At 41.1% G+C, this 27364-nt stretch overlaps 1 protein-coding gene across 1 annotated transcript; it reads left to right on the top strand.

Moving 5' to 3' along the window:
- Nucleotides 1–3733: 3733 nt before the first annotated feature.
- Nucleotides 3734–26169, top strand: LOC310928836 (putative methyltransferase NSUN7; the record flags this gene model as incomplete). Its single annotated transcript, XM_083891487.1, has 12 exons — nt 3734–4094; nt 11011–11069; nt 13860–13999; nt 14091–14243; nt 14771–14954; nt 15810–16044; nt 16746–16889; nt 17944–18045; nt 19669–19804; nt 21172–21295; nt 24890–25136; nt 25592–26169. The coding sequence occupies 12 exons, from the start codon at nt 3734–3736 to the stop codon at nt 26167–26169; spliced, it is 2463 nt and encodes an 820-aa protein (XP_083747613.1).
- Nucleotides 26170–27364: the final 1195 nt, after the last annotated feature.

The raw sequence follows: 27364 nt of genomic DNA, 5'->3' as shown, positions 1-27364 counted from the left end.
TCAGACGACTGGGTTTGAAACATGACATTGGTGCACTCTGCTGATCGGCACAATCATTTTTTTTTCTGTTAAAAATCAGCCAGTGAATGGTTAATGAGCAAGCTTTTGTTTGTAGTACGGCCACGGCGGATGTAAGGTAATATGGAGCATCAATTATGTAAGGCAATGTGTGCACACTCTGACACACACCTCCTCCCTGAAACCCCCCTATACCTTCAACTTGACAATCAAGTGAGTGATAGTGTGTGTGTGTTTTGTGGAAGGAATAAAGACCGGAACAATAAAGACACATTGATCCATATTCTGTACACTTTTGAGCCATTTTAATTCAAGTCATGGAATCTAATCCAGAAAAAAATCAGGGTAAAATATTCTGCTTTTTATGAAGCATACTATACAATTGAAACGTGAGAAACCAAAGTGAATAAAACAGATGGATGTGATATCCTTCATACTTGAATACAGTTTCAGCACTTACCAACTTGAGCGTGTATATTGCTCCCTATACCAAACACAATCCTTCTCACTCACATCTATATATAATAAACTACATTTCCCACATTTAAATAAAGTATATATATTATATATACTTTATTTGGTCCACTGAAAATAAGCTTCATTGTCTGTGATCATTGAATGTCTCACCAGGTGCTGTGCTTTTCATAGTTTTGTCTTAATCTCAAAGAATATAATGTACTATACACTGTGGAATCGCTAGATTATCTCTAACACTGTCTTGTATAAAGTAGCTAAAAGGGAAACTTGAGTAAAAGTACAAGTATCTTACCTGAAACTGAAACCTGAATGACTTTGCTAGAAGTTGGTCACTTTTTCATAATATTCCTTAAGTAAAAGTCTTACTTAAAGTATATGACCTTTACTGTTGTTAAAAGTACTGTTTTCCTTTCACCCCAACCGGTCGAGGCAGCTAGTACAGTACGGCTACAGGCAGAGTGTGAAAGATAATAGATGTGTTGAGTGAATGGGTGAATAACAAAACTGTAGTGTAAAGAAGACTAGAAAATGTCTATATAAATAGACCATTATCAACTCTTCTTCTTCTAATTTTATTTAACGAGTAACAAAGACAGTTCGAGGAAATGTAGTGGAGTAAAAGTGAAAGTTGCTAGAAATACAGATATCAAAGTAAAGTACAGATGTGTGAATGTTGTACTTAAGTACAGTAACAAGTTTTTGTACTTTATTACATTACAACACCGCTGTTGGTTGGACAGAGACCTATTAACGTCTTTGCCAACACAGTTCCTTAAATTTACAGTAGAGGGCGTCCATTTCCCACATTCTGGTGAAGTTCACAGGTGGAATCTGCAATATGGCATCACAAGTGCACAATATTTGCACTAAAGTTACCTCTGCTGTTCTACTTATGTTTTAATTATCTGCTGTGATTCACTCACAAGTGTCATGACAATCTCCATTCTTCAAATTCCCACATTTCACACCTTATTTGCTGCAATTTCATGATGAAACAGAGACTGTTAATGTTTTTTTTATTCTCCACCTCAGAGTGATTGGCGTGCTCAGGCACAATGCATCTGAGAAAGAAAGGTGAGGCTATCAATGATTTTGTGTCTGAATTATTAGCGTTCTCTTTTTTTTGTTGTTCCATTAGTGCTATAAGTGCAGCTGCAGGGGCCACAGCAGGCTGGTATCACCATGGGAGACCAGGGGACGTGCAAACTGTGTGATCTGGAAAGACTGTGCAGCTCGAGCACTGAGGGAAAGACTGCTGGGAAAAGTGCTTAACATTTAACTTGGACAAGTATGATCAGCATGTCTCCACTTTTACACACAGAGTGATGATATAAGCAGCAGTGGGTCCTTTACATAAGTATCTTTCTTAAAACAAATTTAAAAAAATCAAGTGTTTCAATTTTGCAGTAATTGTATGTGTAATATACATCATTTCAAATTGTACTGAACCACTTTTTTATGACAGCTGAGGTTTGACCGCCCACCTCAACCATAACATACTCCATATATTATTATATTTCTATTATGTGGACACCAATTATATATACACTGTCCTCTTTTAGAACAGCCCTCAAAACACACTTTAAATATGCATTTAATCTGTGATCCTGCTGTTTGTCTGCTGTTTTTAAATGACTGTTTTCCATCTAAAATATTTCAGTACCTTTTAGAGTGCTATATTATCATTATTATTATTATTATTATTATCATAATAGTAATACTGATTATTTTGCAGCGGTGCAATCATTAGCTGTGTTGTGAAATAATGCTCTGTAAAACTTTAACAAACCCACAGACAAGAGGATAATCCAGCGTTGAGGACACGAGTCCTTGATCCGTAAAAAAAAAAAACAGGACCTTAAATTGGCATGCGGTTACCATGGCGATGGAAGCGCGCTACTCCAAAGTGCGCCATAATGTTGACACACGTTTGGAAAGTTTGTCTGAAAAGGTGCGGCTCAACTCAAACTATATGTCTTTTTCTTTTTCTTCTTCTTTTTTTTTAATGAACCATAACAGCTGAAGTTGGAGCGGTTTCACTTATAACGGAAAGTGATTTACAGAAAGGGTTTGGATTGATTTGTGTCCAGTGGAGGAGTGAACACAAGCAGCAACACTGAGGCGTCTCACCACCAGAAAACAGACATGAAAACTCTGGGATACGAGGACGATCGTTTCAGGAGAGAAACCAGGACACTCAGTCGATAAGGTGAGTTCAAAAGTGACTTTTTCCCCCACTGTTAAGTAATTAAATGCCTTTTTAATTAGCACTTATATGTTTAAATAAATAAATAAATAAATATATAAATAAGTAAATAAATAACTAGTAGTGGTCATTTCCTGCAAGTTCACATGGTTCTACATAGACAACAATATTGATAAATTAAGCCTGAATTAGACACTGCCATATTATTTTCTAATAATATTATAATAATGTATTTCTAATAATTAAACCTAAATTAGAGCATTATCTTAAAAAGCAATAATCTGATATTAGTATTCTCTTCTTCCTTGGTTGTATTATGGCAGGTTGCAATAATAAAACAATAATAATAATAAGTTCCTCGCAGACACTTTACAAATGATCTTCTCAAGAGAAGAAAGCAAACCTTATTTCAGGGATTTGTTTAAGTTTATTGTATAGAAAAAAACCCTTATAAGTATATTTTAAGTGTGTGCATATGCAATTTAGTCTTATTTCTTTTATGCTTATATTTATATTTATATGCTTATTATTTTCCTGCTTTATAAGGGTAGCATATATTGGGGGATAACACACAGCCTTTTCAGTCACTGGTGTGGAATATTGGAATAATGGAATATATATATCTATTGTGTCATAATCTGTGTTCTGTAAAATGTAAGTGGGAATATGAATGTGAAAGTCTTCCACTGTCACTTCATGCATTGTTGGGATCAAAGCTCCAGAGCGGAGCTTCTTTCACCCCCTGCTGTTTTCGGCCACAGTTCATATGCAGCTGTCTTGTACTTCAGCTTTGTCTCCAGCAGTCGTGATGTAGAACGTGTCACTCCGCAGTGTGGGGATGTCTCAACACACATGAAAACTAATCCCTGAGAGAGAACGAGTCATACAGAGAATCACAGAATCAGCATCGAGTGGATGTATATTTAACAATGTTTTGTGTTGCATTGATAGTTTATGCATAATAATTAAAAGTCCTCAAAGTGTGTTTTGATCTGTTTTCAGTTGTCAAAGAGAAAACACATCTGTGTGAAGATGGTGAAGAAAAAACATAAACCAGGACGTTCCAGTCGCTCGCCCACGAGCAAGATCAAAACGCCCGTCTCCCAGATTGCAGACAGCAAAGACCTGAGTCCCCCGACTCCACTGGACGACCCAGCACCTGACGCCGTCCCCGCCGCTCCTCCAGGGCTCCTGACCTCCAGCCAAGGTCAGCAAGGCTTCCCAGACAGAGTGTACCTGCTGGCATCAGCCGTCTTCCAGAACAACCACTCGCAGAAACCTGCAGCACATCAGCTGGTGAACTATGGCAAAGACAGAGGAATCCCATTGCCTGAAGTCAGCGATGCGGAGATGAAACGTGCAGCTTATGAACTCGCCTTCAATACACTTAAATGTAAGTGAAAATCTGACCTGGGAAGAGTTGGGTTTTTGACAAAGTATGTTGGGCAAAACCTTTCATTCACCATATTAAATAGCAAATTAAAACCAATAATGATATCAACCATTAGAATTTTAAAACCATTAATATTTGTGATTTGCCCGGTGCAATTTTGATGTTTTGCAAAAAGAACTTCAGCTGTCAGTCACACTGGGCTCCACTCTTATGTGCCGTAAACACACAGCCTTGTGAATTGAGAAGGAAGCAGTTAATTGACAGTTAGAATTGGATATAGATTACAGATTGATGAAGAAAATAAAGGAGAAAAAAAGAAATGCTTGTACGACCAGGGGAATTCTGTGTGATGCTACAAATCGATTTGGTCTCATCATCTGTTATCTGGGAAGAGGGTGAGCTCTGCGTGGCTGAAGTCACCGGGGTGTGTAATCACCACGGTGATAAGGGTACAGAGAGGTGAGCCCACTGTCAGTGTAGGAAGCTGGCTGAAATCGATTTTAGCGCGTTCTAAGTGGATGGAGAGGTCAGGTAGCGAGAGCGCCCTCGTCGACGTGAATGATTCTGCTCATTCTCTGTAAACGTGGATAAGCCCTGGGCTTATACGCGTGTCAGAGTTAATACAAATCATTAAACCTTTGTTGGTTTTACAGCTGTGTGGGTCATAGTGCTCGCATTATCAGCTGTAATTGACAAGATTACTAAGAATGATAAGAGAACATTTGGAGATCTTATTGCCCAGGACACTGTTTATATCCATCGCTCACCCTTTGCTGCTATAACCACAATCAGAAATTTGCTTTAACTGTAGGAGGCAGTTATTTTACTCAAGGTTGTGCTCTAGTTAAAGGGGAAAATGTTCATTTTAAGCTTAGAATAAATACAGTCCATGGTATTACTTTCTAACTTTAATCCTCCCATGTTTTGTAGGGGGCTTATTTCAAAGACAAATACTCCTTGGTGTTATCACAGCTACTTTTGGACACTTCTCATTCCTCACGTCTGATACAAGTAACTTTGTAGATTTGGAACGCTATCTTGCAGACAACAAGGGAGAAGAGGAGCTAAGACACCATCATTGGGCAGCTTTCAGCACAATAAACACATTATTGTGATTACTGGTGGTACAAATACACTACTGCTCAAAAGTTTGGGGTCACCTATGCAATTTTTCCACTAAAAGTCACACTTTTATTCATCAAAAAAAAGTTGCAAATTGAATAGAAAATATCGACAACTTTAGAAATAGTAATTTTGCCCTTCAAACTTTCTGTGCTAACATCATTGCACAAGGGTTTTCAAGGGTTTTCTAATCATTCAATAGCCTTCTAACGCCATTAGCAAACACAATGCACCATTAGAACACTGGAAATGCCTCTATACACCTATGTACATATTCCATTAAAAACCTGACTTTTCAGCTAGAATAGTCGTTTACCACATTAACAATGTATAGAGTGTATTTCTGATTCATTTAATGTTATATTCATTGAAAAAAAGGGCTTTTCATTCAAAAATAAGGACATTTCTAAGTGACCCCAAACCTTTGAATGGTAGTATGAGAGTAAATCATCAATCACACACAGTACGTACTGTACACTGGGCACATGTCAGAGCCGCTTCTGCTCGTGACGCGGTGAAATTGGGTGCAGATGAAATGATGCAGTCTGTGAGCCAATGCTAATCGCTCTCTTCCTCCGCCCGCGAGGACTGTGTGACTTTTGGTGCAGAAATTGATTTGCTATCGTGAAATACACTCGTGCAGGCAGGCAGCCGCGCGCATATATTTGTGCACTGCCTGGCAATGACTGATCCAAAATTGAGCTGAGGTCAGTCGGAGAAATGCTTCAACAGCAAAAAAAAAAAAAAAAAAAGGAAATGCACAGAGCAAAATGCCAATGAGAGCTTGTATTGATCTTGTGATTATAACTCTTATCTTCTCCAAAAACAAAAAAAGGACTCACACTTCTTTAAACAAATCTTTAAAAAGCATTTTCACATCTAAATGACTCTCTGCTCAATCAATCACATTGAGACGGTCATATATTGTGTTATTTTTGGGTTGATTCCTCACTGCTCACATGCTTTGCAAAGTAATTTCATGTGGATTTCTGCTGATTGAAAATAGTTGACCTTGTCACTGGCCATGAGAGCTTCCCTCCTCTCCTCCTCCTCCTCTGCCTCCCTCTTTCTTTCTCTCTCCACTGGTTTCTCTTGTGAGTATTACGTGTTTTTCTGCCTCATTGTCTGCACTGGTCCGCCCAGGCTGCCAGACGCCCTTGTCACATGACTGTAACTGCTGTATGTGTGTGTGTGTGGATAGAGGCTTCTGCTGTGAGGCTAAGCTTAGAGCACTGTCTTTTTTGTCCTTGACCACAATCAGAGCAGCTGCAGAGATATTTAAAAGTGATATATTTAAAAGTACGTACAACAGTGACCTTCAGCGTTTAACGTGGTAACTCCAGTCCAATGAAAAACATTGCACGGGCGTGGTCGTCAGATTCTCTAGTAATAAAGAGATAATATGCTGCATTTACGCCTAGCGTTACATGGTTACATGCACAAACATATGCCTAAGTTAGCTTTGTTTTTAATAAACAATTTTAGTGTGTCAGCAACAGGTGGAAATTGAAGGTGAAAGTGTAGAATTATCACATTATGAGAGCGTGACAATAAAACACATTGTGCAGCTTGAAGAAAAGCATCTGCCACCATTTCTGTGGTGTGCTGTCCTCAGCTTCTTCTCCACAGCAGACCCTAATTTTTCTTCTCCTCTGGTGGAGACATTATTGAGTGGGGTGCTGAGGCTTTTTAGGTCTGGTATTGTGGATAATTTGTGATGCAGGCTGCTCTCTGCTCGCTCTGCTGCCATTCCGTGGGCTGAAGTGCTACGAGGTGTGTTACTGGGTGGGTGGCAGTGGGTGATGCAACAGACCAAATAGACCAAAATAAAAAAAACGATTACATTCTTAACTTTAATTTAATAATGTGAGTTCGCAACCTGCAAATGAAAATTGATTTTGTGAATACCCACCACCACCATTGTTATCGGTAAATGGTTTGTATTTATACACTGCTTTTCTAGTCTTGATACTCAAAGCTGCCTTATACACTGCAGTTTTGCCATTGACCCATTCACAACCATTCACCCACACTTTCATACAGCGTACCTATGTGCAACGTGGGGTTAAGTGTCTTGTCCAGGGACACATTGGCATGTAGACTCATGGAGCCGGGAATAGAACCCGCAACCTACACTCTTAGAAATAAGGGTTCCAAAAGGGTTCTTCTACAAGGGCTGAGGTTCTACCTGGAACCATTTGCTTCTGAAAAACTGCATTTTTCAAGGGTTCTTGGTAACACTAATGGTTCCAGTAAGAACCATTTTGATCCAGAGAACCCTTTAAAACCCCTTTCCTGAATAAAGGGTTTTAAAAGGGTTCTTGGTGATGATGGACGTGTTCCATTTAGCTCTCTTCTTTTCAGGATGACTCCCTGTCACACTGACCTGGATTACATGAACTGAACACATCCATCAGTAATGTGATCAGTAACCTGTGCCTTTCCTGTTAAAAACATGTCAAAATGGCTGCTGTGCAAAGGGCCGGCCGTGTAACTTATGGCAGTCAGACACCTCGTTTTTTTGGCTGCGTCTTTGTCAGATTAATGTGGGACATTGATGTGGAACGCTGTGAGACAAAGACCTGGCCGAGGAGGAGACGAGCCTGTATTCAGGTCTGGTTCTCTCACCAAGGATTTGTTGTTTCACCACAGCCACTGAGCCACAATCAGTCACTGTTCATTGTATAATACCTGGAAGGAAGCCAGCGAACACACACACACACACATACACAGACCCACTGGAAAGACTGTGATCACTAGTGTCTCTAGTGCAGGTTTTGTTATATTGATTCAAAGCCATGATTTTTTGCATCAACTTCTCAAATGAGGAGCTCTGATGAGAGAAAATCGGTTTTCTTCCACCAGTAAAATATGTCACTGACAATCTGCTGTAAATACGTCGACTGTATGTGATTTATAACCGACCCCCCCCCCCTGTGTTTTACTCAAACTGCTGTGTGTGATTTATAGCATTTGGATCATTGTGACCTTTACAGACCCAACCATCAAGGTCCTATTGGGGTCTGATCTGTTTGTGTGCAGAGAGTGCTTATCTTATCTTTAAGACCCTCTGCAGTAATGACTATTATTGGAAAACCTATTGACTTATGTCAACTATAAATTAGCGCAGCACTAGCACTGCTGCTGATATGTCTTTATTTATTGATATTAAAGATAAGCTCTACGATGCACACACTCTTTGTATGCCTGGTGTGTGTAGATGTGTTTGTGTTTGTGCTGCAGTAGAGAACTTGGGCATTTGACAGAGAACAGAGTACAATTTGGCACAATTTGAGTCATTGTAACACATGGCAGAGTCTGTGGTTTCCATGGTATCTCAGTGGATGGGTTTACAGTTTATAAGACGTGTTTTTGCCAAGAAGAAGGATTAAGCAAGCGAGCAGCCACACATGTGGCAGAGACACTGCACTGTGGTTTCCACACTTAAACAAACACATTCATCTCATTTCCACCTTTATTTACTCCCCCACAGTGAAGATGTGTAGTCCAACCACTCAGCTTTTCAAGTTTCTTTTCCCCTCATTCCCAGTTTTTAATGAGCAAACACTGAAACTGCAGAGTAGCCGTGGAAGCAGATTTAATCCCGTCTTGATAACCTGGACAGTGTTGTTGTCTCTCTGTCTCCCCCCCCCGCATTGAAATTGAGAGCTCACACAGAAGAAAATAGCACAGATAAGTCAACTTTTTTGTGTATTTCAAAGAGACAGAACCCCCATTGGCACGTTCATGATGTGACAGCCAGTGGGATGAAAGAAACCCACTACGAACCGTAATTTCCTCACCATTCTTTCGCACACAATTTACTTTTTCTGTCTAGTTCTAAAGAAGATGAAGTAGAATTTAATTGGACGACCTATAAATAGGAGGAGGAAAACGGAAGAGTTGAACATGTGACAGATAATAGATCAAATTTAAAGGACGTATTTTGATACTAATAGTTCCATCCGTATCGTTTATGTATGTCTGTAATAGTGTCGATAAAAAGAGTGTTTTTTTTCTGCTATTTAGGTAGAAGATTAAAGGTGCATTATGTAATAAATCTAAAGCAACTGGTCATAAAATCCTCCTAATATGTCACAGAGACTCAGGAATAATGTTCATATAACAAACTGAACTCACCAACAACAACAGTAAAGCCAAAATATTCGCATTAAAAAATATTTTGCAGACTGCATGTTTATGTTTGGCATGTGGCGCCACCTACCGCCACCTACCGCCACCTACCAATCATTGCAGTCAGTAGAGTCTCAGCTGCCCAGTTACGTCTGAGCTACAATGGCGGAGAAAAAGAAACCTAAAAGACCTCAGTATTTTGAATTAGAGTGTAGTAACTGTTTTTGGCAACATTCTTACATATGGCACCTTTAACTATAAGCAAACAAAGCACAGATCTGCTTAAAAGGCTGCATTGGATCAGATTTGGTGGACAGCTTCACTCTTAGAAATAAGGGTTCCAAAAGGGTCCTTCTACAAGGGCTGAGGTTCTACTTGGAACCATTTGCTTCTGAAAAACCCTTTCTTCGTGAAAGGGTTTTTCAAGGGTTCTTGGTAACACTAATGGTTCCAGTAAGAACTATTTTGATTCCCTTTAAAACGCCTTTCCTGAATAAAGGGGTTTAAAATGGTTCTTGTTGTAACCCTCCAAAAGGAGCCAAAAAGGGTTCTACTATGAGGACAAGCCGAAGAACCTTATATGGTTCTTCTTGGCACTTTTATTTCTAAGAGTGTTTGGTAAACAACCAAAGGTGGATTGTATCACATAATACATGTTCTACATTCATATTTTATATTGTTCGTCCAGCACTTACTGTGTGGCTACTGTAAAAGCAGAGTATGTACAATACCTCAGTCTCGGTTCTAAGATACCATACCAGCAGCAACAAACAAACATCAAAGTAAAGTTCTGGGTACATGAGGCCAGGGAAGTGAGGCAGCTGTAGGCATGGTTTGATCGACTCTCTCCTTCACTAATCTATATAGAAACAGATCTAACGGTCTACTATGACCATTCATTACTCTGCAGTTTTCTTAGCGGGCAGCATCAACATCAGCATCAGCATCAGCAGCAGCCTGTTTTATTTATGTGGATGTGCCAGCGCTGTACAAAAAGGCTAAAATAAATGTCTATCAACCTCTACCAACCACTTCATAATATGTGAGCAACAGGTGTGGAATAAATTAAAGACTATAGCTAGATTGATATTAATGAATATTGTAGTCTGGTGTAAAATACCTCACGGCTCTCACATCCCATTCAGATGCAGCCTGTCTATTACTTCAGGTGTCATTTATTCATTAGTCCTTTAATCTGTCTTTCTCTCTTTCACTCACTCTGTCTTTTATACACACACATATACACACACACACTCACACCCGACTTGAGCAATTGAAGAGAATCAGATTAAGTGTAATTAAGCATTAAATGGGCATAAAAGATGGGAAATCGCTCCCCAGTCTAATTGAATTATCTTTTCAGAAATAAATCATGATCGTTTAAGGAGTGTCTTTTCCTTTGTCTTCACCTCTTCTCTCTCTCTTTTCGGAGACACGCTCTCATCATTAGATTTGTCTGTTTATAGCACATATTTTACCAGGTAATGTGACAGTAAGTGGTGTGTTGTGTCTCTAGCTACTCCTCCATCCTGGACATAATTGGACACTGACATAAAAGCTGCCACTAATATGCATCATTATAACTCTAGGTGAGGAATTTAGTGATGTCACTTCCTGTTAGTACTTTACCTAATCTCGTTTTTTCTCTGTTTCTGCACAGATCAAGAGCTCCTGGAGGACATCATGATTGACAGCTACTTTTACCTCTCTCAGTCAATAGTAAGTGAGGAGCACAGTTTATTGTATTATTATTATTACAGCAGCAGTAGGTTAAGTGAAGTAATGTACATACAATCCTTTTTTTTATCAACTTATAATGTGACTTTTATATACCCCACCACATTTAAACTGTTTAAAAGCAGTGTATATGGATATGGCATCTCCACAGCTCCACATCTGTCCTGGAACCAGTGGTTGCTGATCATTCCCACTGTTTGGCAGTAGAAGAATGCCCTTCTACTTGAAGAAAACGGCATCCTCTGGATGAGAGTAGCATGAACCCGCCCTACTTTTAACATTCCACATAAAAAAAAAAAAAAGGCTGTGGAAAAGAGCTTTAGCTGCTTCTCCAGCAGTCTGGATGGTGATGGTGATAAAACATTCACGGCGTACAGGGCTGGTGTTCATGCTCACAGCTGGCAGAGGAGAAGAGTGATGAAAGCAAGTGGAGGTGAATGCGTAAACAGAGAAGTCAAGAGTGTGCAGCTTTAGACAACAATGTCTACGTTAGTGATGGTGAATACATATACAGGCACATTAATACACATGGATGTGTGTGTTTGTAAAGCAAAAGCCCACATGCACACACACACACTGTATAGGCTCGTGAAATATGACCCTGGGTTGAAATGAATGGGTCTCCCTATGTGTTAGTGGCAGGTCGTTACTCTGCATCCCCCCTGTGAGACAATAAAGTCTGGATACAATGAGACGGTCTTTAGGACTCAACGCTCACCTTGTTTCACACTGCCGGCACCTATAAAGTTCAACCTTGATGGAGAGAGAGAGGAGACAGAGGTGGGTGAAAAGGGAATAGGCAGGCCGGAAAAAGGGCGGGTAAATGAGGGTAGTGGGTGGAAAAAAAAAAGGGTGGGGGGATGAATGAAAAATGAAGATGTATGCTGAAAGAGCCTGGGGCACATCTGATCCCAACGGAGAGAGAAAGTGAAGTCAATTTTTAGAGAGGATGGCACCGGAGTGACAATGTACAATTTGAAGAGGCGAATGCATTAGGCACACCGTCACCTTTAACATGGAATAGTTTCTAATTCTGTGTAAAATAGGACATGAGATTTTAAAATTACACCCACAATCATCTGGAAAAAAAGTTTAATGAATGAGCGTAATGGTAAAAATCAACGTATCAATCAACTTATATGTATAATTATTAATGCAATGGCTTCCATGTGCCTCAGAATCCCTAATTGAATTGTGACATTGACAGATGAAACATTATTGTTTAATCCCTTATGGTCCCGTCATAAAAAATGTAATGAAATAAAGTGAATCCAAGTCCATTTGTTATGTTGCAGACATGGACACAAATTCCCAAAGAGAGCTGCACTGTTTATGTTGGGACAGTTTCCCCACAATGGGACGGTTGCCAGGCAAATGAATGACTGGGAATTTTCTCACACCCAACAGTTTAACCTTGTTAAAGGGCAAGTGGAACATGAGCTTTCGAGAGGGACGACGTGAGAAGGGGGGGAAAATAGTGTGGAGTGCACTCCAAAAATGAAATTAAATGCCTCCGGAATGAATAATAAGCGCTGGCTAATTCCTTCGCTGCAATGTAAACCCTTGCAGTGTTATTGGCCCATTAGCGAGAGGATGTGGCAAGCTGTTGCTGCTGTGGAACGCCATCTGCTGCTAATTCAGCTGGTGCCCTCTAACCATCAGGGACTTAAAGGTGGAGAGAGAGAGAGAGAGATAAACATGGCAGGAACGAAGGGCCGAGAGCTGGAGCTGTAAAGGAGAAGAGGCACAGATAAAAGTGGAGCATCTACTTGTTTAATGTTTAATTTGGAAGCAGAGGTGGAGTCATGATGGAAGGACAGTGAGGAAACCACTGTGACCTGATTCACTGACTATATTGGGACTCAGCCAAGATCAAATTTGTGCATAATATAATGTTTCTGACGATTCTAACTGCCCTTTCTGTATCACCCAGCATAATTTTGAAGACATAAAGAAGCCGTTTCCAAAAGATATATGTTCGGTAGTAGAAGTGGTTACATTTTATGCCAGGGTTTTTGTTTTTTAATCATTCTTAATTTAATTTGAAGACTGGTGATGATGTTTTTGGAGACCCAAAAACCCATTTGTGGATTCTTAGTTGAGGGTTAAGCTCTTTCAGGTTTAGGGTCAGAATTAGATTTTAGGGTTAAAGGTGCCATATGTAAGAATGTGGCCAAAAACGGTTACTACATTCAAATTAAAAATACCGAGGTCTTTTAGGTGTCGTTTTCTGACGTAACTGGCAACCCGTGGTTGCTTGGCAGCTGAGACTCTACTGACTGCAATGATTGGTAGACGGCGGTAGGTGGCGCCACATGCCAAAACATGATTTCAAAACATAAACATGATTTGCAGTCTGCAAAATATTGTTTTTAATACTGTTGTTGTTGTTGGTGAGTTCAGTTTGTTATATGAACATTATTCCTGAGTCTCTGTGACATATTAGGAGGATTTTATGCTCAGTTGCTTTAGATTTATTACATAATGCACCTTTAAGGGTTAGGGTTAGGCATTTAGTGATGATGGTTAAAGATAAGGGTAAGGGGCTTGAGAATCAATTATATCTATAAGTGTGTCCACCGGACGTCCTGTGTGTCACTTTTTAAAAAAACTGAATAACTTTCTCCATCTCGTCGCTGCGCTGTCCCCCTCAATAGGTGCCAAAGTAACTGTCTCTCCGACACACACTAACAATCGATGTGTTGGATTTATCGACATTTAAGTACCATCATCATCAATGAAGTGTCCTAAACTTTTACTCTTGTGCTCTAGCCAGATGATGAGATGAGCCTCGTTGCCGTCCTGCTGTATGACCTCCAGGACAGGAAGTTCCTCCCGAGGGAACCTCACGAGGAGGAGGAGGAGGAGGAGATTATACAGGAAGTGAGAGATATTGAAAACTATCTCTTCAGGTAATTAATAAAAAAAATATCTATGAATAGAAACATAATTCAAATGTGAAAATGAAGAGGTAAAAAAAAAAACATATTGGTTTGTGTGCAGGTGTAAAACCCAGTTGGCTGCCTCTCTGGCTCGCTGCAGGATTAAACACAATCTCTTGTCGATTGAGTGTATCCTGCCGGAGAGTGTGAAGATGAAGCAGGAGAGGTCGAGCAGCCTTCCACTGTATGCGTGGATCAACACACTGAACAGCAGGTCAGCTGAACACACACACACATACACACACTTACTATACTGAACCAGGACATAAATAAGAAGTATACGTGGAGTATGTGCAAGTACCCGCATGTATGCCATAACCTACACCTGCATACACACAGGACTACTAATCCTGGGGTTATCCCCAGTGTTTTATGATGCAGGTGCCCAGCTGACATCCAATTAAACCACGAGACTCTGTGTGTGTTTGTGTGTGTTCTGGCACTGGCTGATTCAGTTCGGTGTAAATCCTGCTGCTGTGGACAGATTCAATCAGCAACAACCCTCAGCAAGCTGTGGGACAGTACAGTAAAGGTCACCTGTTGGGTTGAGTGGTGTGTGTGTGTGTGGGGGGGTGTGTGAAAATGTGCATCTTAATATTCTTTCAAATCTACTGATATACTGATTCTAGACGGTGTAATTATCTATGATGATCCTTCTTTCTTGGCACCACCTCTGGCTCATCCTTCCTCTCCTCCACTAATCCCATCCCTCCTCTCCTTTCTTTCCGTCTCTCTCGTTAGTCTTGATGAAGTCCAGAGTGTCCTGAGGAGCTCAGGCTTCTTTCAAGTGAAATCGATCGGGCAGCTCCAGGGCCAGACTTTCTGCAAGGATCCCCACTGTCAGGATGTGCTGGTATTCCCCGCTCAGATGAAAGCTTGTCTGTATTCCACCAGGCTGCTGAGTGACCACAAACTCATCATCCAGGTAAAAGCTGCGGAGTGAGAGAGCGGGTTATTGACAAAGCCAGATGACGAGGCTATGACTAGGGTGAATTGGTTTGGCTCCATCCATTTTTATGGATATTCATCATTTTTTTTTGCTTTGCTAATGGACTGGCACAAATTGATCATAAGACGGCGATCCTTTAAAAGTCGTCTAAGATTTGTTTGCTGAGATACAAATATTTCACATCACTTCCTCCCGGGCCATAAATGATCCTCTCGTCTGGTATAGCAGGGTTTAATCATTTAATTTGTGGAACATTAAAGTCAAGCTGCCATACAAATTGCAAGTAGCAGCGAAACAATTAAACAAGATTTTGCAGCCAAATTAAATCAAATATTCAACAGCGCCTCCAAATGAATCGCTGCTCCATTTCTACAGACATCGTCCATCTCACCATTATATGGCTCTCCATAAACTATCTCTCTTTTGCTCTTTTAAAAATGTCATTGTTCCTCCTCCCTCCATCCTCTCTCCGGTTTGTCTTTGCTGACAAACTCTGTGAACTGGACGCTGAACTCAACTCAGCCTCGTGGCTCCACTGGGAAACTGTTCAGCATGATTCAGCATCAGGACCTCAGTGATTGATGGACATCTGTTTTGTACTTAATGCGACTGCACTCACAATCCCCTTTTTCTGTTTCCCCATGTCCTCCTCTTGCCTCCCCTCAGTGCCTACTCTGACACATTTGTCCCAAACTCCTTCTGTTCTCTCATCTATCCTCACTTCACTTCTACTGCATTTACGTCCGTCATGCAAGAGAAAACTCTTCCTCCTCCTTCTCCTTTCTTATTTTGAAACGAGTTGCTCTCTCTTTTCTCCATATGTGCCTGTAGGATAAGTCGTGTAGCCTGGGCCCAAATGCAGTGAGCTCCGTGTTACCACGTGAAGGAGACGTTCTCATGGTGGGCTGCTTTTCTGGCCTCACTGTTTCCCACACCGCCTCCCTAATCACCGAGATGCACGGCGCTAACGGCAACGACCAGCCCACGGTTTACGTCTGCGTCAGCGACGGCGCGGACGCTCAGAGGGAGGAGTTACAGCAGGTCGTCTCCGCCATGGGCTGCAAAAGTAGGTACAGACCCGACGTGTCAATGACTGCGTTGTCTTGATGACGTTTGGAGAAAGAACACAGCCACAACTGTCTGTGTCCCTGCAGTGTTTTGATGCAATTATTTGCCTGTCATTTGAATAGAGATTAGATTAGAACGTTTTTATTGTCCCTGGGAGACAATTTTTGGTTTGCAACAAAAGTCAGTGCATCAATATACACCATAAAACAAAGACAATAAATGGAAGTATAAATAAATATAATACATACAGCAGTGTCAACAATTACTGAATATTGCCTGTAGGAAGTCTGCTTCATAAGATTTAAAAAAAGTAAAGTAAGTAAAGTTAAAAAAAGAGCTTTTATGAGCTTATCAGTTATGACAGCCACTGTATAGTTACACAGTTTTTTTTTTTTTTTAATGGTTTATTTTTGTTGTGTCAGCAAAGTCCCAGAGTTTCTTATAATCACACAGAGCAGACAGTGTCTGCCCAGGTCTCAGACTGTAGGCGAACATATGCTAATAGAGGCTGCCACACTCACTGCTCATTAGGGAAACAATTAAGTGCACCACAAAGCTGACATTTATTCTAATTGCAAAATATGGCTCCAGGCAGGGAATTGTTCTACAAACAAATATAGCGGCACACTGGGGATAGACTTAAGAAGTATTGAGCAAAATGTGTGTTCATGATTCTGTTGTTGATCGCACGTTGCTCAGATGTGAAGCTGATATCAGAGGTCTTCCAGTCTCTGGACGGAGCTGACAGGAGACTTCAGAGGGTTCGTGCCATCCTGTTGACTCCCAGGTGTTCTGTGTCTGCAGTCAGCAACCCGGTTGAATACATACTGCAGGAGAATGGAGGTTTGTACGTGATCTGAAGTGTGGATGAAATATAGACAAAAAGATATTGGAAATTGAGCCTATAATTATATCATGCCCTGTTGTGCCTGTATTGAAAAATAACAGTATACAGGCAGATGCTGTCGGTATAGTTTACTTGTAACATCCTGGTTCCTAACACTCTTGGAAATAAAAGTGAAAAGTAGAACCACATAAGGTTCTTTAGCTTGTCCTCATAGGAGAACCCTTTTTTTGTAGGGTTCCACCAAGAACTCTTTTAAAACCCTTTATTCAGGAAAGGGGTTTTAAAGGGTTCTCTGGATCAAAATGGTTCTTACTGGAACCATTAGCGTTACCAAGAACCCTTGAAAAACCCTTTCTTCTGGAAAGGGTTTTTCAGAAGCAAATGGTTCCAGGTAGAACCTCAGCCCTTGTAGAAGGAACCTTTTGGAACCCTTATTTCTAAGAGTGCACTGCAGGACAAGGAATACAGTAGGTCATGGTGAATGTGATTGTCTCTGTCCCTTAAAGTTTGTAAAAATAATTGAATAATTGGAGAGTCATTTAGAGTGTAATAACATATGGTTATTTAATTGATCTAAATTAAATTGAGTTTTAAGTTGCTTTGTGCTTATATACATTAACTGGCCACTTGATTGGGTGTTATGTGTATCTAATTAAGGTAATTAAGGTAGGATGGTGTGGTGTTCTGCTGCTTCAAAATTAGATATGTAGTGCATTCAGAGATGGTCATTTACATACTTTGGTCTAATGAATGGTTAACTGAGTTACTGTTGCTTTTCTATCATCTTGAACCAGTCTGGTCATTCTCCTCTGCCTGGTCTCTGGCATCACCAATGCTCTTTCCCCCCAGAGAACTGATTCTCAATGAATGTTTTCTCTCTTTTTTGGGCCACTCTCTGTAAACGGTAAATGGTTGTGTGTGAAATCACAGCAGCTCCTTCATTATTGCGAGTCTCACTTTGAACTTACATGCAGCACACTTAACAACAGTTAATGAAACAAAAAGTCTTCTTTTTCTTCTTTCCTGAAATTCCTGCTCCGTCTCCCGCAGACACAGATCTGCTGCAGGACCTGTCCCAGGGCTCCATAGCCCAGAGCAAACTGGGAGCACTGGTATCTCAGCAGAGGGAGGATATTGTTCATGCACTAAAATGTGAGTGTTCAACCACACCATCCCAGTCGTGAGTGTGCAGCCCCTCTCACCTCTCTGACACCATGGAGCTTATACTTCCTAATGATCTAATCATGTATGCTATTAGACTGAAGACTGTGGTGTTCCCGGGAGAGTGTCTGAGTCTTAATCAGGAATGCTAATGTTGCTCCGTGCAGCCACGATGTGCTGTAAGCAGCACTTGCATATTTGAAACAACCGATTAGTAATTCTGCTTTGCGCCGCATATATATCCTGTGGAACTGAACTAAGCGGAGGGATCTACGTTGATAGCACACGTGCCATGTAGAGCGATTGTGCTGTGTTTTATGCCGTTGAGGAGCTTGTTAATCAGTGTCCAGGAGCGAGTTTGTGTGGTGTTGTTCTTCTTCTTTGCTCTTAGTGAGAATCATGTTCATCAAGCAGGTGGAGTTTCTCTGTGAGAGGCAACATAAACCAGCACCTTCAAACTGCACTGGCATTGATTGGCTCTTTCTACCTTTTTCTTCCCAGTTCTTTCCTTTAGGACCGTTAATTTATGGTTGTTGTGTATTGAGCGACCCGGGTTTGCTTTAGTCGATGGACTCATTTCAATGTCTCTATGTAGACACGCGCTTCGACACACGCTCACGTTGACATCAACACACACACACACACACAAACAAAGCTGATTTGTCACATTTGAGCGGGTTTCTTATTCGTTACCATTTTCTGTCTGACTGTAATTACCGAGCGAGAAAGAAATCAAATCTCAAATAAAGGGAACCACAAGGTCGACAGCCTCAAGCCAACGGCAGATAAAGAAAATGAGTATTGTATTTATGTAAATAGAACAAATTCATTTATATTCAATGCACCAATTTCTTCAAAAAGAACATTCGATGTTTTATGTGTGTGTGGAGACGTTGTCTGCTCTGTTGTATCCCTTAATTGAACATGAAATTATTCAGAGATATGGGGACAAATAATCGGTTCTCTCTCTATCACTAATTTAAATATGATTTATAACAGTTTTCATATGTTTTTATCCTAAATGCAACACCCTATATGTACGAATTAACTGAAGTGGATATTTCAGGAATAAAATGCACATAATAAATACAATAAAAATACAATTCATAACTCAGTTAACTGAAATAAGTACAAAACTCACATATCTGTACTTTACTTTGTTATTTATATTTCTAGCAACTTTTCCTTTACTACATTTCCTCTATCTTTGTTACTACCAAATAAAATCAGAAGAAGAAGAATAGTTTTGACATTTGCACGCTTCAAAATTGGGTTAAGTGTCTTGCTCAAGGACACAGAGCGAAGAATTGAACCCACAGCCTCACCCTACCACTGAGCTATCATGACTCTATCACTTTTTTAATACTTTTACTTCTAAAATCAAAGTACATTTTAAATCAGAACTCTACTTTTGACATTTATGTACAGTAAATATCATATACTTTAAAAACGTTTACTTAAGTAATATGAATATTACTTATTAATAGTAATATTATATTAAGTAATAAGTAATATATTACTTAATACCAAAGTCATTTTCTGGTAAGATATATTTTCAGTTGCTCTATACTTCATGACAATAGGGTGATTCTATTCTCTTTGTGTACTGTACAGTCCCTAAGGTGCTGGCAGTGGTTTATTCCACCTGTTCTTCATACGCGGAGGAAAACGAGGAGGTGGTGAGCAGAGCCCTTGAACAAACCAAGGCCCGTAGTGAGCAAGCAGGAGAACCGAAACAAGCAGACTTCAGGTCAGGCTCGCTGTTTGTGCTCCAGAACCTCACTGCACTTCTCTGCGTCTGTGTCTTTCATCGTCTGTCTTTGTCTGTGTGCCTCGCTGCCTGTCATCCTGCCAAGTTGTTTGTCTCCTTTTAGACAGTCTTCTGTCAAACGTCTCAGCACACCTCAGACAGCACTGAAGGTGCTTCTGTATAAATATAAATAAAAGTGCTTCTCTCTCTCTCTCTCTTAATGCTGTGAAAAGGGCAAAGAAAAAAGTATTTAGACAGCTCGTCTTCCCATTGACATACTTTCTAGTTTTTCCAACAGATTTTTTTTTTATTTGTTTGTATTTGTGCGGTTTGAAGAAGTCAAGACTTGTTGAAGGCGGCAGATGTTGAAGACCTGAAGGCAGCGAGACTGACTGCTCTCTGCAGAGAGTTGGCCTGGTGTGCTGGCAATGCCCCAGGCTAGAATAAATAACACCGACGTAATATCAGTGATATGGATCACACTTCCATCAAATAGACAACTGGTGCTCGTGCACATTTTTAAGCCTTGAAATCTTAGCATACATTTGTAGCACAACTATAATCACTGTGTTGAATGAAATGGGTTGACATAAATCAAGACATTTGCTGCTTGTATGATTTTGAATTTGAGTATCCATGCAGGTAACACTTTATAATAAGTACACACTATTAGCATTAGCTAAAGGCGCCATATGTAAGAATGTGGCCAAAAACGGTTACTACACTCAAATTCAAAGTACTGAGGTCTTTTAGACGTAAGTGGCAACCCGCTCGGCAGCTGAGACTCTACTGACTGCAATGATTGGTAGACGGCAGTAGGTGGCGCCACATGCTAAAATATTATTTCAAAACATAAACATCTGCAAAAAAAATGTTTTTATGCAAATATTTTGGCTGTGCTGTTGTTGTTGGTGAGTTCAGTATGTTATTCCTGAGTCTCTGTGACATATTAGGAGGATTTTATGGCCAGTTGCTTTAGATTTATTACATAATGCACCTTTAAACATTAATAAATATTGAATTAATCTTTTATAACACATGAATACTCATTATTATGTAGTTTATAAACACAGTTATAAATGTTTTACTCATCCCATCAGTTGAGGAACAGTGTCCCAATAGCTGCTGTACTCAAACAGCCAATCAGCATCCACCTTCTATAAACAAGCACTTTGATCGACTTACAAAGATCTGCCGTCTCACCTCTCTCTGTGTGTCCAGCAGTCACATGAGTATTCATGCGTTATATATGATTAATCCAGTATTTATTAATGCTTAACAATGCTTAATAATACGTGTACTTATTATAAAGTGTTGCCTAAATGGGTAATATATGTATGTCTTTTGTCCATGTGTGTTTCATTTAGGCTCAGTCCATCCCCGTTCAGCTCTCCCGACAATGCAGAGGGTTCAGGGGAAACAGCCTCCTTCTTCATGCTGGAGCCCTCAGAGCAGAGTAATGGCTGCTTCCTCGCTGTTCTCACCAGAGAGGTGAGACTAAACAGTGGTTAACACTGAAAAAAAATACAATATCTGATTTCTCGATACTATCTACTACCAGGATGTATTGGCCGCATTCCAAAATGGCATTGTCTGAGTTGCTGTTTTCCCTTTTGCCTCCAGGTTTCTGCTTTAAAAACACATGAGAACATAATGTTTAAGTTTGCCATAAACATAATTTACCACAGCTAAACCCAAATCACCAGTCCACTGATGCTGCTGCTTTCATGCAGTGCAGCCAGAGATGAGCAGGAACAAATTTAGCTCATTTAGCGTCCGGACATGGCAAGCTCTCCGGTCTCCAGAGACAGGACAGTTCCAACACTAACAATGGACCTGAACAAATGTAATAAGAGGGTGTTACTTGGCTGACTGATTGTATGTTTATCTGACAGTTTGTTCAGTCACTGAAGTGCTGTGTGCAGAGAGAAGATACAGTTATGTGGGAATGGTTTTCTGTTGAAGTGGAACACAGGCTGATGCTTTATTTATGTCTGCTGGAACATAAATTCTCTTGTCCTTCTTGCACTCTCCTCTGAGATCTGAAAAGCCATTAAAACTTGGCTGCGGTGGAAAACAAATGGATACAAAGACAAGGTGAAATAAGTTTAATTAGGTGAACCTCGAGGCAGTTTGTTTTGAAGCTAGACGCACTGTGTTGTCTGCCATCTGTCAAATACACGTTTCCACTGGGAAACTATGGCATGAGCAAAACCCTAAACTACTAACATTTAGATCAAGTTAAAAGAATCACGGACTGTGACAGGTACTTGGACAAAGCCTTGAGGCTGGAAAGGAAGTAGAAGCGGAATAAGGATGGACCCATTGAAGAAATGAGAATGTTGAGGTCTGATGTTTTAACTACGTTTAATCAGTAACATGAAACGAAGTGTGAGAGCTATAGGAGAAAATAGTGGGGTGAGTGTAAATGAATGCTGCTGTGATAGAGGAGGACACTGCTTGGGTCAAATTCATAAATAGAAAGGTCACTCAGGATGGGATGGGACCGACCGTGAGCGGGAGAGGTTTAGGTTTGTTCCTGAATCAGCAGTTAAAGAGCTATTCCATTTTTTTTATGCTGTTCCATAATCAACATTAAAGGAGACATATTATACCCGATTTCTACAAGTTAAACTAGTTCCCTGGTGTCCTAATGAACATGTCTGTGACATGATTTGGTCAAAATACCTTAAGGATGAAGCACCACAGCAGTTCAATCACTCTGCCAAAACAGCCCTGTTCAGAACACTCTGTTTTGAGCGCCTGTCTCTTTAAATGCAAATGAGACACAGGAAACTAAGTCAGCGTCACTGAGGCTGCGGCAGCTAACAGCAGTTAGCATTTGGAAAAGCCATTTGCTGACTCTAGCTGGCACATTGCTGTCATATATAAAATGTATTCACTGGACACGTAAGTCCTCTGAGGGTGGAAGTTTGTGTAGAACTCTGTGCTGCACTGCGCAGACAAGAATAGAACACTTGGTGGTACTTCCGCTCTTCCGGATACTATTGCCCTCGCCTGCACTCTCTCGTTTTTAGGGACAAAGCGGAGCTCTGCAAGACAACAATTCCAGGAATATCTCATTGTGATGTACCAATGAGTGTGGAAGTCAACATCGCGTGTTTTATCTCCTGTACTTAGACTGAGGAGGACCACAAAAATATGACTGAGTCATCTTTTTTCACACGTTGCCTACTCATAGAGTCCCAAATATAAGTATTAAAATGATTAAAAATGTCCCCTTTAAAATCTGGATCATTAAACAAATACAGTTTCACCTGTTCAGATAGTAGCACTATGCATTATGTCAGATGTTTTCATGGTGATCTTTGTGTTATTTCCTGAGGAGTTCACAAACACCTCTATCTAACATTAATGTGTTCTTCCTTGGCCCATACCACTCCACTCTGTGGTATCTGATGGAAGCTGGGTAAGTAGTTTTTGAGTAATTCTGCAGCACGGAGACAACTTGCACTGAATGTGTTACCTCGGCGTAGGAGGTCATTAAATGGAGCAACCTTGATCAGAGTGTCTGTGAAGGAATATAAGTTGGTTGTCGCAAATTTGGAAATGGCACTGTCTGAAAAAAGACTATTATTTCTTCGACACATTCCTTATTCTTTGACTTCCATGTGAAGTCAAAGTCATTTTAAACCCACTTTAATCTTCTCCTCTGTGTCTCTCTCTGTGTGGTAAGTGCTTAGTACACGTGCTTCAGAGAGTCTCATCAAGTCCATGTGACTGGGCTTTCCCCACGTCCTCATAATCCGCAACATGTTTACGACACATTATGAAATTACCAGTGCAGGGTTATTAAGCCGTGTTACCCCCAGCAGGTGTGACTGAGCTCTCTCTCGCTCTCTCCCTGTAGTGTCTGTTTCTCTCTGGCTCTCCATCACGTTTTATACCTCCACAGACAGGAATGAAAAGATAATCAAACTGCTGTAATGGTGCCTCAAACAAGATTTTTTCCCCCCTCCTCCTTACCTCCAATAAAGTCGGCTAATCAAAAGTTATTGTGGCACGCTGGAAAGTGCCGTAAAAATAGCAATTATATAAGTGTTTGAATGTTGTCTGGCTCACATTGACTGTCACAGCAGCAGCAGCAGCAGCAGCAGCAGCCTCCTTTATGAGCCCACCGTACAGGAGCAGCTGAAGACCATAAAAAGCCATTTGAGTGACACGCATGTCACGTTTTTCATTGTTTAAGCAAAGATTCATACATTTGGATTGATTTGCTGAGATATATCGCCCGTAACGGCTTGGCTCCAGCTCTGCTGTGGCAGATTAGGTTGGCAGAGTGTAGAGGGGGCGACGGAGAGATTTACAAAGTATGACATATAGTGGAGACGGAGAGGAAGGGAGATTTACAGCGGTGAAGAAGTGAAGAAAGGGAGGGAAACCGAGTGCGTCTGTTGAATAATTCAATGTCACCTGTCTGTATGAGTCAGCATCAGAGAAGTTCAAGGCACCCACCAAAGACCGCATACAGCGGTGCGTCTAAAAGATGTTTACCTGTGCACACACACACACACACACACACACACACACACACACACACACACACACACACACACACACACACACACACAGTGTATGCAACATGCATTGATCCAAAAAAACATCCACACACTTCTTTTGTGCAAGATCACCGACACACAAACATATTTACAGTTAAAATCCAGGCAAACGCATATGAATTAACACAAGCTGTTTGTGTCTCTGTAGTGCACTTGTGAATAATTCAGACATCAAGAGCAGTAGACGACTGTGTGGGCTGATGCTGAGGCAGCAGGTGACCCTACAGTCAGCAGCAAGGACACTGTGGCTCTCCTCTCCTGTCCTCTCCTTCTGCGATAATGATGTTAAAACTGATTGCACAGTGTTGACGACAGAAGATGACACCATCTGAGCTTACGTTGACCCCCCCACAAAGCAATCTTTTCATGCTCCTGCCACCAATTTGTAGACTAACATTTCCTGACTCCTATAGCCTTTGGTGGTTCTGTGTTTCTTGTCAACTGCCGCCTGCTTCCGCCCAACAGTATAAAATGACGAAGTCTTAACTTTGTCACTTCTCAACAGCCCGAGCCTGTGGTCAAAGAGTCCCCACATGAAGTGCTGGCCAGGGCAAATGCCAAAGGTCTACTGGACAGGATCGGCTCTGACCAGGCGACTAGAAAAGAGCGCCATGTGCGAACCAACAGGGTGACGAGAGCAGTCCACGCTCGCTCCCATCAGCCCCGCCTTCCTGTCAGTATTCAGTCCAAACTTCACCAAGATTCCACAGGAAACGTCAGTACTGCGGCGTGTGGACGACAGTCATCGCAGGGTAAGCGTGATTAGAAGTGTGATGACATTGTTCTCGTTTAGTCTTAGATGAGCAGATTGACACCACTTTCATAAAAGTGGTCAAACAGTTCGACTGGCTCTAAAATTTCCCATCAGCACTGTTGGAGCTGACTGGTGAATGAGTTATATTTTGTCCATACAGTCCAAACAATATCTGGTGTCTTGTTTACCTTTGGACAGAGCCAAGTCGTCTGCTTCCTTTGTGTCCATGCGCCAACCATCTCCTGGCTGAAATTTGTTATTACTTATTTATATGTACACAACTCAGAAAAATCCAATTCATCTCATCGTATATATTTATCTATTTGCCAGACAGTGAATATGCATATATATATATATATATATACAGTATTTTATAGTATGCCAAACTTATCCTATTTTGAGGAAAAAAGATGATGAAAATAGTGACTTTGATCTCATTGTTTTGTCTTTCAGGGAAACCCAAAGTGTTGAGCTCTAAAACCTTAAAGAACATGACGTCCAGTTCCTCCTCCTCCTCCTCCAAACAGGAGAACACCTGCTCCTCCTCCTCCAAACAGGAGAACTCCTGCCCTTCCTCATCCAAACAGGAGAACACCTGCTCCTCCTCCTCCAAACAGGAGAGCTCCTCTTCTTCCGCCTCCAAACAGGAGAGCTCCTGCTCTTCCGCCTCCAAACAGGAGAGCTTCTGCTCCTCCTCTTCCAAACCAGAAAACAGCACATTCACTGAAAGGATCACTGTTACATTCAACATGACGACTCCTTCCGCACCTCTGCGTCCCGCCCTTCACGCTGCTGCCCCGCCTGTCCGTCCTCGTAAGGCTCCTCAGGAGGTGCTGAAGCCCGTGGTGCTCGTTCTGCCTCCGGTTCACTTCCCCAACTTCTTCCCGGCGCAGAACAGCCGGACAGGATTCAGCACCAACTTCAGCTACAACAACAACAAGTGGAGGAGCCCTGTTCAGGCTGGGCCCTTCTCCCGCTCCGGCGGTGGCCTCCCCAAGAATATTCTGACGAAATCCTGGCTTCTGTTCTGAGCTCACACAAACACCAACCCACATATGTGACAGTAGTAGTATTAACCTTTGTGCCAAGTGTTCACATAAATTAAATCAGTCTCATTTATATCTAACATCGAAGTGTACAGTGTTATTCGTCAGACTTCATGAAGCATAGTGTACGTTAAATCTATAGCCATTAGCCTCTGCGTTAAAGGGGTCATATTATACCCTATTTCTCCAAGTTAACATAGTTCCCTGTTGTCCTAATGAACAAAGATCACACTGCCAAAACAGCCCTGTTCAGAACACTCTGTTTAGTAGTGTCTCTTTAGGTCAACCTTAAAGGTCCACCTTAAAAAAAAAGTAAAAACGAAACTTAGGGGACAGGAAATGACATCAGCCACAGAGGCTACTGGGAGCTAACAGCAGTTAGCATTTGGAAAAGTGATCATTTGCAGGCTCTAGCAGGCACATTGCCGTCATATATAACATGTATCCACTGGACAGATAAATCCTCTGAGGCTGGAAGTTTGTGTAGAACTCTGTGCTGCACTGTGGAGCCAAGAATAGACCTTTTATGCGGACTTCCGGTTTTCGGATGCCGTTGCCCTCGCCTGCACTCTCGCTTGTTTTACGGACAAAGCGAAGCTCCGCAAGACTACAATTCCAGGAATTAAGCGCATTGTGACGTCCCAGTGAGTGCGGAAGTCAACATCGCGTGTTTTACCTCCTGTACTTAGACTGAGGAGGACCCCAAAAACATGAGTGAGTCATCTTTTTTCACACTTTGCCGACTGACAGGGCCTACAGAGTCCCAAATATAAGGATTTAAATAATTAAAAAGTTGATTTTGCATAAAATGTGCCCTTTAAATACAACAACCAGTGCCGTTTTAATGTCGTTATGTGAAGAAAAGCTGTTAAGGACATTAAAGAAGCTGCCTCTCTTTCTTTTTTGGTTATGCATTTATTGTCACAACAGATTACATTTACATGGTGTGGAGATGAGTGAAGAACGGAACTGAAATGATTTACAGCATCTCTTGTTGGTCGTGTGTGTGTGTGTGCGAGAGTGTGTGTGTGACTTTCCTTTAGATTCGACTGCATTCACAGAGTTCACGTCGAGTGCAAGTGGTGGCTTCGAGCCGAAAAGGAGCACTGTAAAGTTTTTCAAAAGCAGTGACAGCAGACATTTCTTTTCTCCACCTGCTGTACGTGCACATTTGTGGGTG

The sequence above is a fragment of the Microchirus variegatus genome (assembly GCF_963457635.1).
Source record: "Microchirus variegatus genome assembly, chromosome: 6".
Lineage (NCBI taxonomy): Eukaryota > Metazoa > Chordata > Actinopteri > Pleuronectiformes > Soleidae > Microchirus > Microchirus variegatus.
The sequence above is the reverse complement of the archived record's forward strand: the minus strand, read 5'-3'. Positions and strand labels throughout refer to the sequence as shown.